Here is an 11,700-nt window from a genome sequence, read left to right as displayed (position 1 = left end):
GGTTTGTGGAGCTTTCTGTTTGGTTACTAGAGTTATCAAGTCTTGGTTCATTAATAAAGACTCCTCAGTTTTCACTGCGGAGGCCCTTGCTATTACTTTGGGTCTCAGATCCTTCATTCAATCGTCTAATTCTTCAATATTCATATTTACGGATTCCAAATCAGTCATCATGGCTCTCGACAATTTCTCTATTCATTCATCTACGGTGACTCATCTCCTGTATGCTCAACTGGTTCATACTAGTTCTTTGGTTAACAGCATATCACTAATTTGGGTCCCAAGTCATTCGGGCATTACCATTAATGAAACCATTGACAATCATGTTCGTACTGTAGCTTCTTCTACTGTTGATCTTCTACCTTCTAGCCTTTATGTGGAGGACATTCGTTCGATTTACTATCGCTACTTCAAGGAAAATATTCGCAATGCTCTTTTCTTATCTATTCCTGAGTTTAGCTTCTTCTATAACTGCTGCCAGAACTTCTCCCCTTTGTTTTCGAACAGAAGGTTGGAATGTTTATTTTACAAACTCATTTGCAATAGAGCTCCCTTGAACGAATACCTACATCGTATCAGGAAAATGGCTAACCCTCTCTGTCCACAATGCAAGATTCCTGAAACTTCATCTCATTTTTTGTTTTCTTGTATTGGGTTCTCCCAGGTTCGGTTCTCAACTTTTAATTCTCTTTCTCCACCAGTTAGGTGTTGGTCCGAGTTCTGTTCAGGCAGACCTGAGAACATTATCTGTAGCTTTGAGAGGTTCGTTACCCTTAGTCAACGTTTTTCGTGAGTTTTTATTATTTTTTTTCTCTCCCCCTTTTCTTTCTCTCGTTTGGTTTTTGTCCTTTTCTGTCTTGGTTGTTTGGTTTCATTTTTGTTACCACACACTCATCCAGGGACTCCATGTCATCATATCATTCTAAAGCGGCTTAGCATCGTCCCCTAAGCCTGAAGACTTCTTCTCCATCTCATATAACATCTCCATCTGCGTTTGTTTCGTCTGGTTTTTTTTTTTTTTTTTTTTTCATACCCTTCTGAAGAAGAGGGAAGAATGGAAATTGCTGGAATTCCCATGTGTTCTGTGATTGATGACAGCTCTTTCGTTAGTATATTTTATAACATTTTCTATGCTTTTGTGGAATGTTTCTTTCTCTAACAGGGGATGGCCCGAAGGCATAAAGCCCTGTATAATTGAAGAAGAAGAAGAAGAACGACATAGAGGGTGAACCGGCTCATGTAAACAAAATCGGATAAACGCAGTGAAAAGCTCATTAATTGAAATTAAATTTCAATCCCGGCTGTTGCTTCACTTTGGGAAGATGTCCTTTCTGCGGAGCAGCGTTTATCGCTCGTGTCTCGCCGTCGCTCATCGGTGCGTCTCGAATGTCGCTCATACACGTGCATCGTCGAGGCGACTCTGGGCGACGAACCAATTCTTCTCCAGCAATGATAACAACAACGTGTTGAGGGCGACTTGTTCGGCTGTTAATAATGCTCATGCGGAGAGGAGGAGGTACTCGTCGGTGCTGTTGGCGAAATCGGCCGCCGAGGAAGAGCAAGACATTGACGAGGCGATGGCCGATTTGGACAAAGAGGCCAAGAGCACGGGACGCCTTTTGAAGAGGAAAGTCAACAACGTGTACGCGATGATCAGGAGGTTGAACAAGGTGTCCTCCATACAGAGCCTGTACCTCATCAGGTGCTGCGGAGCCCTTCTCCGCGAAGAGACGCCTCGACGGAGGACGGAGCTCGTCGAAAAGATCTGGGACACCGTCAAGAGCTTGGGTGTCCCCCTAGACGCCAGTCACTACAACTCCCTGTTGAAGGTTTATCTAGATAACGGCAAGATGTTCTCCCCGGCTGAGTTCTTGGCAAACATGGAGAAGGATGGTGTTCAGCCGAACAGGGTAACTTTCCAGAGGCTCGTTGAAAAGTTTTGCGAGGACGGTGACTTATCCGGCGCCACTGTGATCATCGAACACATGAAAGAAAAAAAACAGCCAATTGGTGAACCAGTGTTTAATTCCCTCCTCAAGTGTCACGCGAAGCAGGATGACTTGGAAGGTGCGAGAGATATTTTAAAAGTCATGTCTACAGCTGGTCTCTTCCCTAGCATCGATACTTACACAACTCTAGCGACATGCTTTGCGGAAAAGGGTAATCTCGATCAAGTGCGTAAAATGCTGGATGAGGCAGAGTCTAAAGGTCTTCATGTTCCGGACAGTTCGTATCTGGAAATCGTCTGTAAATTGGCTGTCTCCGGTCACGATCAGCACATAGATGAATTTCTGCTTAAAATCAGTAGCGTGTCTAGACAGCTGTGCAGCAACGTCATCTTGGATTTATTGAATGCGGGAAAACCAGACACGGCAATGTACATTTTGAAGAAAACGTGCGAGACAATTAATTTTGACAGTGGCATCATCTTGTTTGTGAGGCATTTGGTCACAGCCGATTACCCAGTGAAGAAAGTGATAGAATATTGCGAAGCTTTGCGAGCCCAAAATGTGTACGTTTCTTCGTTTGCGACAAAATCGGCTTTGGAAAACGAAAAGCTTGTGGACATAGCAAAGTACTTTGAACTGATGCTAAGTCACGGTCTCCCAATACGACGACATTACTTTTGGCCTCTACTAGCGATACATCGTAAAAACAGCAATGAAGCAGGCATTTGGGATACATTGAAATTGATGCACGGTATGGCTGTGCCTGCTGATGGGGATACTTTCGTGGATTATGTGTTTCCAGCTGTAGATACTAATGATATTACGACCCTTTTTGAGCGTGTGCAAAATGCAGGTCAATCGGAGATGCTGGCTGTTGAAGCCTTTTTCAATTACTGCTGCAAGAATGGCTTATTTGCAAATGCCGTGAAAGTTTTCAAGAAATATCCAGCCAGGATTGATGAAAGCTTTTTGCCGCGTGTTGCAGATTCCTTCAAGCCAGCCAAAGGTCATCACGAAGACGATCTTTTATCACTCTTAGTCACAGTATACGGAAATACAGAGTTTATCATCAGAGAGGGCATGTGCGAGTACGGAAAGGCTTTCTTGGCTTTACTTAACAAGGGTAAATTGACTATTGAACTGCTGAGAAAAGCGAAGAATGCAGGTGTGACACTTTCAAGGTCAAGCTGCGACACTCTTTGCAGGCAGATTGGGAGAAACGATCCTGATAGTATTCAATTGATTCGGGACATGCAGTTTGGCTCTGCTTCTTTTATTTCAACTAATGAACAGCTAGCATCTCGTGCTCATCCCCGAGATATGAGCTTGGAGGAACTGGAGAGGAAAGTCAAGGAGTTGAAGGAATCTGGCAGCAGCACGAGATTATATCTTGCAAGTTCGCTCATCCTATATTGCAGGAACAAAGACCTCCAAAAAGTTATCGAAACAAAAAATGAATTGGATCAGCAGGGTTTTATCTTCACTCCTCCCTCTTTTGCGCTCATGATACACACTTGTGTTTTATGTGGAAATCTAGATGAAGCAAAAGCGCTAAAGAAACGTTTAAATGAAGAATATCCAGATTTTAAGCTTGATGCAGTAAAAACTATCGATTTCATAAACATGCTCTTTCAGTTTGGAAAACTCGACGAAGGTGTTGCTATGATGGAAAACGAATGTTCGGAGCTAGATTATCCTGGTCGAAGAGAGCGAATGCTTGATAGCGTTAGGAGGCTGTTGGGAACAGCTATGGCTACTGGCGATATTACTCTCACGAAAAAAGTGTACACATTTTTTATGAGCAAATTAAACATAACATCTCCCATCAAAGAGTTTGCAGATTCTCTTGTGAATGTCCACTTAGTGAAAAACGATCTAGATGGAGCAATAGCAGAATTTAAAAATTTTGCGATTAATAATAACATATTTCCATGCCGCAACAAGTTATTCAGAAAATGCATCGCGGAAAATAATTATGAAAAACTGCAGATGGTAGTGGATATATCTACGGCGCATGGTGGAAAATATTTTTCCCTACCTGAACTAGCATTGTGTTTCATAGAAACTGGTCACTTTCAGCAAGCCTGCAAAACTCTGCAGTCAGGTGGCCCAAGAATCGATAGATATCAAATCGAACAGTTGTGCCGGCGAATGCTCAGGCTCAACAAAGTAGCTGAACTGGAGCAATTCATCGCTGCAGCTAAAGTCCTTTCGAACATCGATAGAGACCAGTTGTATTTTTACCTTTTGCAGTTGTATTCGCAAATGAACAACTACCAAAAAGCCCTCGAGGTGTGGAACACTATGCAAGAAGAGAACATTCAGCCAAGTGTTAAAACCTTGTGCCTGATCGCTGATCTTTTGAAGAAAAATGATCAACCCATTCCATTTATTGTGCCGGATTTGCCTTCAACTTTGCCACAAGACGATGCTGAAGTTAGAGATTTGGCAACAGACAATGATGTAATTTCTACTCTTCAACACAATCTTGATTCTGGAAACACAGATAAAGTTGTCAACGTACTTGGCGAGATGAAAAAGGGACACATACGTTCTTTGTCTGTTGATGATATGAAGAACATAGTTGATCTATTTGCAAAAAATGACTGCCTCCGGGATATAATCGGCAATGTCCAAGTGATGAGTTACATCATCGAGAAGGCCAGGCTGATCGTGAGACCTCTTCTGGAAATGCATGCAGAGCAAGGAAACATTGACTACATTCGATCTCTGGCAGATTTTTTGCCCGATTTCACCTTAAAGAACATCAACTATAGCTATTATTATTTCAAAGCTCACATTTCTGCGGGAAAACAAGAGGCTTTGCTTTCAGAACTAGAGCAGAACATCAAAAAGAATGTGAAGATGTTTTCCTTTGCTGGTTTGCAGGAGCTGTTAGACTCCGCACCGAGTTTAGAGGGCAGAGTATCAGAATTGATTGAAATGTACTCGAAAGAGGCGAGTTACGATCTTCCCAGAAAAGTACTCTGGTTGCATAACTTCACTCGTGGAAATTTCAAAAAAGCTGAAGAGATCTATCAGCAGTACTCGCATGCATTTGGAAGTGTGGATTCATTAGCGATGTCTGTGTTGAAAGCGGTGAGAAATCTCCAAGATGAGGTGATTGGTCAGAAGTTTCTGGACTTTGTTAAAGACAAAGAACTAAAGCAAATAATTAGAGATAGAGCTTACAGTTGTGTGCTCGATGTTCTAGTTCTGAAGTCAAAAAGCACAGAAGCGTCAAATCTTGTGGATGAGGTTTTAAAGCAGAATATTCCCCTGAATATATTCAGCGAAACTACTTTGATGTCCTTGAAAAAGTTGCTCAAAAACAGCGGACAGGAAGTCACGTTTAAGATACCCATGCACGTTGAAGAAAGCTCAGACAGTTCTGATTCTGATGGAGTTGTCGGAAAAAGTGAAGAGCAACATTAATGAAACATTTTTTTCTTCAAATGCAGTAAAACCTCCAAACAATGGCCACTAATGGGACCAGGAGAATGTGGCAGTTATTAGAAATGACTGTTTTATTTCTGAAAAAAAAAATTAAAATTTGTGATTTATATAACATGTAAAATGATAATCCATTCTGTAATTAATTATAATTATATAATTGATTATATTTAGAATGTATGATTATGTTGATGCTATAATATTATAATAATTGATTATTCAAAGGGCGCAACTAGAGGGGGGGGGGTGTCTTCAAATTCCACCCTTTTAATTCTCTTTTAACCTTACACAGGGTGCCAAAATGCATGCTTGCCAAAACACAACAAACGACTTGACAAGAAAAACTGATGTACCAAGATGGCAGGCCCGTAGCCAGAAATTTCGGGAGGGAGGGAACCAAAGTGATAGAACAATAGATCAGGCCATCTTTTTCCAGTCATTTTCTCATATTTTGGGGGGGGGGGAGACCAAACTTCCAAGTCCCCCCCCCCCTTTTGCTATGGCCTTGCAAGACTATGTACCAGCTGCCCCCAAATAGTTCTTTATTCCCACCCACAGTCAACTTGACCAAACATGCTGAACTCATTACATGCAGGCCAAATGTGGCCGCCTGATGTGACCTATGACCTCAAATCTAATTTTGTAAGAATGAATTGAGAGGCACATTGTCAGATCACTTCACTGACCCGCGGCACATTTGTAGATCACTTAAGTAACCCCTTTTCCTTCTCCACTGCCTTTGATGTACCCATCTAGCATTCGTACCCAGAAAAATAAAGCATGCATAACCCCCAAATCTATGGAGGGGACTCCCTTAAAAATGTGCTTGGAAATTATTTTTCTTGTAGTGATGTGAATATTGTTTTTCCGACTCCATATCCAAAGTGGCCGTTGTTAGTTGATTACTTGTAGTGTCACATCTATGAGATACTTTCCAGCAAGATGTGGCAGTTGTTTGGAGGTGGCCGTTAGGGAAGGTTTTTCTACATATTTATGTTCATACATGATTTTTATAAAAAAAATATATACCATATGTTTTGCTATTAGGTTTTGTCGAAGCAATACTAGATCTATAACTGTGTGTGCATTTTTTTCGTGCTTTTATGTTCCATTTTGCGATCGATTATTATTGTTTTATATGTGAATGATTCATTCGGTGGAATTGCAGAGATGAGATTGACCAGTGGCATCTCTTTAGCTGGAGCTAAGGATTAAAGGATTCCTTAAAAAGTTGACACTTTTATTTCAATTGGTTTTTTCTTTTAACATGAACAGTTTCCCAAACTTTTTTCCATCTCCTCCTTCAGAAATTTTTCTTTCTCATTGCCCCCTCTTCCCCCCCCCCACAACTCAAGCAAATCCATAGGATCCTATGTTATACTCATAGCTTTTATCATTCCCCCAAGACCATTCCATTGCCCACCAGGCGACGATATTGCCCAGCTTGGGGAAACACTGCACTAGAATGACTGTAACAGTCATTTCGACGGCTATAGAGATATTGTACTAATATGATTGCAAAACATGTTAAATAGACTGTTCTTAGGCAAACATTAATATTGAAGGAACAGATGTTTTTCACAGTGTTTGCAAGTCTACAGTACCCATTTTATACTATTTCAAGATGGGCATAGATCCAGGATGATGTGTCGGGAAGGGCGAATTGTGCAAGTTCATTGAATCATCCTCTATTTTATACAGGACATATAAATTTGCCCGTATTATTTGGCTTTTGGGAGAAATGTCTATTCCTATTGCCCCCCCCCCCTCTGGATTACTGCCTGAGAAAACACCTTCAGCTGTGAATGATGCAGAGGCAAATATCTTGATTTGGAGGCAGGCATCTTCAGATATGAATGGAGCAAAAGCAGGTGCTTCAGCTGTGAATGAAGAGAGGCAGAGGAATTTGCAGCTACGAGTGGCGCAAAGGCAGACATCTTCAGCTGTGAATTGAGCAGAGGCAGGTATCTTCAGCTGCAAATAATTTATGTTGATTTTTTCCTTATTGTGGTCAAAATTACCACTACTAGTCATTCTAGGCACCGAAGCAGAATATGCCAAAATCTGTGACATACGTCGCAGAACAAACTGAAAGAATTTTATGAAAAATGTAGAAAACACTATTATGGGAATTTTTATTGCACAACATTTCCAGTTAGCTCGTTGCAAAACAATACAAAACATTCTGCTTTGGGGCTCTAGGTAGTTCGAAAATTATGAGATAAAAAATTTAACGGTATAAACTCCGAGAAAGTTTTCATCAATAACAGATCAGTTGATTGCTATATTTTTCCAGGTATAATGCTATTCAATTGGTCAGTGAATTAGAGGATTGTTAAAACCTTCATATGAATAGTGGAGAGTTGCCATCTGGTGGCAAAAATGTCAGTAGGTTATATGTTAGCAAACAGCTGTGACTGTCTATGTACGGTCCCAATAGGTGCACATTTAAGCTTCGGTGGAAAGAAGTTCGCTGCTTCTGGTGTTCTAGTGTAGTTTTTCTGAACATATTTTTCAGCCCATGAACTCCTTTTTCCATATTTCCTTCTTGTGGTCCTCAGTCATATCCAGTCCCCTTCCACCCCCCTCCCCCACCCCCAAAAAATAGATCTCATCCAGGAGAGAGATCTTTATCTTTTTTACTTATTGAATTGAATTTTGGTCAAAATTAAATTTATAGTGAATAAGAATGATATAAATATGATTGATCTGTGGAACCAAGTACAAATCGAGGGGGGAAGAGTGATCGTCCCACCAAATAGCCAAATTATGAGAGAAAAATTGGCCTGAAAAATACGGATGGGATGATCCAATAAGCCTACACAATAAATCGTCCCATGTTTCACGAGGGGTCCTCACCTTGGTTCTGTGCATGTTCAGTTAAGCAATAAGTAGGTGCACTACTGCTCTTTTACTTTCAGACATAGGGAGCACATAACTTGCAGGTATTTGTAGAGCTTCTGTTATAGCAGTGTCTCAAAGCATGGGCCTCAAGAGAAAGGGATCCCTCAGAAAAACGAGAACTAGTTGTATTTTTCGAGAATTTGCCACGTAAAAGACCTCAGAAAAATCACGGCCTGGGGTCCATGATGCTCTTTAGACAGAGTAAAATGATTTTTCTGAGGCCCTTACCTGGTTAGGAAGTCCTGTTTATTAATTTGCATGCTTACCCTTGAAATTTTCAATAAGAACTCATTTCCATGTGTTAAGGCGGCACTTTGCCGGGGGTGTCCGTCCTCATTCAGCAATCACATCTGGTTTCATTGAAGAATAGAAATTCTAGTATGGCAGAGGCATATTTACAGGGGGTTGTTGGTGGGCGGTATGTTCAGACCCAAGTAGCACAAAGATATAGATCTATATCGTAAAATTTTAGTTTCCAATATAGATCTGTATCGGGCAACGATATCGTTCTGGCTAAAAAAGGCATAGTCAGAGATAAATAGATTTATATTGTGAATGTGATATATTCAAATACTTCAAATTTTGGACGATAGATGGTGCCCTTTCAGAAGAAATAAAAAAAAAAAAAGTTCAATTTCCTGGAGGTGGGTGGGTTTGAACCCATGGACACTGAACTCTTCCCATCTCTAACTCTGTATCTTACCAACCCATTATAACACAGGTTTCCAGCTGTTATTATAACATTAATTTACAATATGTGCTGCTTTTTTTACTCTTGTATTTTCAATCATTTATTCATTTTCATGTATGCACAAAAATTACAAAATAGAAATTGTGAGACACATTTCTCATTTTGAGGCAGATAATTGAAAAATTATATTATAATTAAGGAAATTATAACACATGAAACAAATTAATGTATTGTGCAGTATATTAATTATTTATTTAAAATTATTAATTTATGCTAATAAAACAAAAAATACAGAATAAAAAATATGCAACACAAAAAAGTTAAAATTCTCAAAGTATGGTAAAAAATGAAAACATCAAAGGAAAAAAAAAAAATAATAAATAATTTTAAGAAAAACACACACACATATATACAACAAAAACAAGAGCAAATTTTTCTAAATTAAAAAATATGTGCAATTATAAAGTGACAATTAAAGTTACGGTGGATAAGTTCTTGCTCCTCCTAAAATACCAACATCTAAGATGTAAAACATACACAGTAAGGATTCAATTATAACTGATGAAATGATTTTGATATATCAACATAATTAATCCTATTAAAATCAAAATTTCATATGAAAAATTATTCATTCAAACGTTTTTAATTCGAACAAAAAATTGTACGCTCGACTTTAAATTTTCTCCAAATTTTTATTTGAAGGCAATATTTTTATTTAAAGGCACACAATATGGTGATATATCAGCATATTCTGTATCTGATATATATCTTTGTCAGGTTCACGATATAGATGTATGTCATGTTCAGGATATAGAGCTATGTCTTCTTTGATAGATCTATATCAGGTCTATATCAAGAATCTGATATAGATCTTTGTCAGGTTCACGATATAGATCTATGTTTTTCACAGTGCCGTCTGAATGCATGGGCCTCAAGAGAAAAGGGGCCTCACAAAAATGAGATCTGGTAAAACTTTTCTAGAATTTACCATGTAGGGGCCTCAGAAAACCCACTTGGCCTGGGGGCCCATGATGCTCTTAAGATGGCCCTGGTTTTTCAAACTATATTAAAATAATTTATTGTCCCAAGTTGTTGTCCTTCAAAGTAGAGATTATTCACATGGAATCAAATACATATTCGACTGAAAAATTAAAGATTTGTTCAATTGATATCATAAATAATTTGCACCATATAGGACAAGATCGTTCTATATCATAGTTATGAGACATCTGATATTCCTCTGACATTTCAATATATAACAATATGGTCCAGATATTGTACTATATCGTTGTGCTACTGGGGGAGTGGCGGTGAATTTGAAGAAAGCGTGTTCAAGAAGAGATTAGTAGAATAGGAGAACCTTGGTAAGACCATATATCTGCCACTCAGGGGCGTAGCCAGAAATTTCGTTCGTGGGGGGACCACAGTGATAGAACAATGGATTCGGCCATCTTTTTCCCTTTTTTCGGTCATTTTCTCACATTTCGGGGGGGGGACCAGACCCCCAAGTACCCCCCCCCCCCCGCTACGCCCTTGCTGCCACTGCATAGAGAGGGGATAGGTCAGTCAGTGACCTAGAGAGTTTTCAAGCACGTGAGTGACAAAAACAGTGTGCAAGCATGTAAATGACCAAAAGGGTGACAGTTTGAGTAGCCTGGTCACTGAGTGACCCATGGGGGGAGCATTGCCCCGCGTACCAAAAGCAGAGCTGACTGATCCAGGACCGGAATTAGAGGGGGAAACTGCCCCGGGTGGCAGTAATAGGTGGGAACAAAGAACACCGTCATAGAATCCACATTGAATAATTATCGAATTTTAAAGTTGTGGGGCGACAAAAATCCAGTTGTGGCCCACCCTCCCAAAGTCTTTCTCCTCCTATGGAGTGACCTATTAGGGAACAAAGCAATCGGCCGGTGAGCAACTTGAAGAGTTACCTAGAGAGCGAGCCACAAGCATAGGAGGGCATTCCCCCTCCCAGCTCCAATGACAGCGATTCATCTAAATACGCACATATATGAATTGGCATCATCATCACGCTTCCCGAGCCTTTCATGTCTATCATCTCCTATGGCCACTAGGTGAGTGAGTGACCTAAAGAACAATGAGTAACCAAAATGGTAATCAAGCGAGTGAGTGACCAAAACAGTGCGCAAGCATAATATGCAGCATGTGAGTGACCAAAACAGTGCGCAAGCATAATATGCAACATGTAAATGACCAAAAGAGTGACCTTTAGAGTGAGGAACCAGATCAATGAAAAGCCAAATGAGTGACCTAGAGAGCAAGGGGAATCAGAGAGGTCAGTGAACAGCCAAATCAAAACCGGATGCGAGCATGTGAGTGACTAAAAGTGACCCAGAAATCTAGGGACCAATTCAGTGAGCGACGACCAAGAAAGAGTAATCATGGGAATGAAAAGAATGACCTCTATAAAGTGAAGGACAAGGACGGTGAGCCACCAAAAGAGTGAACAAGAAAGCATGTGAGTGACGAAAAGAGTGACAGCCTCCACCCTTGTAAATGGTTAAGGGTGGTAAATTGGAGGAATGAGTGTTCAAGAAAATAAGAACTGCATAGAAGAAGAGCGGTAAAATTTGTGTAGCGTCATTGGCGCTAAAACTAGCCTCTTCAATATGGTAAGCTCCATTATAGAGTTGACATTTTCATAAAAAAGCTAAAGTGGTCAAACGTCTGTTAAGCGAATGA

At 40.1% G+C, this 11,700-nt stretch overlaps 1 protein-coding gene across 1 annotated transcript; it reads left to right on the top strand.

The window, feature by feature from the left end:
- Positions 1–1,208: 1,208 nt before the first annotated feature.
- LOC149075193 (leucine-rich PPR motif-containing protein, mitochondrial-like) lies at positions 1,209–6,634 on the top strand. The gene has a single exon (XM_089242467.1). It carries the CDS (start codon positions 1,320–1,322, stop codon positions 5,379–5,381), a length of 4,062 nt encoding a protein of 1,353 aa, XP_089098593.1. The 5' UTR covers positions 1,209–1,319; the 3' UTR covers positions 5,382–6,634.
- Positions 6,635–11,700: the final 5,066 nt, after the last annotated feature.

This window comes from Pholcus phalangioides, unplaced genomic scaffold (assembly GCF_987345545.1).
Source record: "Pholcus phalangioides strain wild (caught in Gottingen) unplaced genomic scaffold, Ppha-v1.0 ptg000015l_1, whole genome shotgun sequence".
In the NCBI taxonomy this organism is placed as follows: Eukaryota; Metazoa; Arthropoda; class Arachnida; order Araneae; family Pholcidae; genus Pholcus; species Pholcus phalangioides.
The sequence above is the reverse complement of the archived record's forward strand: the minus strand, read 5'-3'. Positions and strand labels throughout refer to the sequence as shown.

Excerpts from the sequence above, each read along its gene's own strand:
- LOC149075193 (XM_089242467.1), top strand. The coding sequence starts at position 1,320 with ATGTCCTTTCTGCGGAGCAGCGTTTATCGCTCGTGTCTCGCCGTCGCT.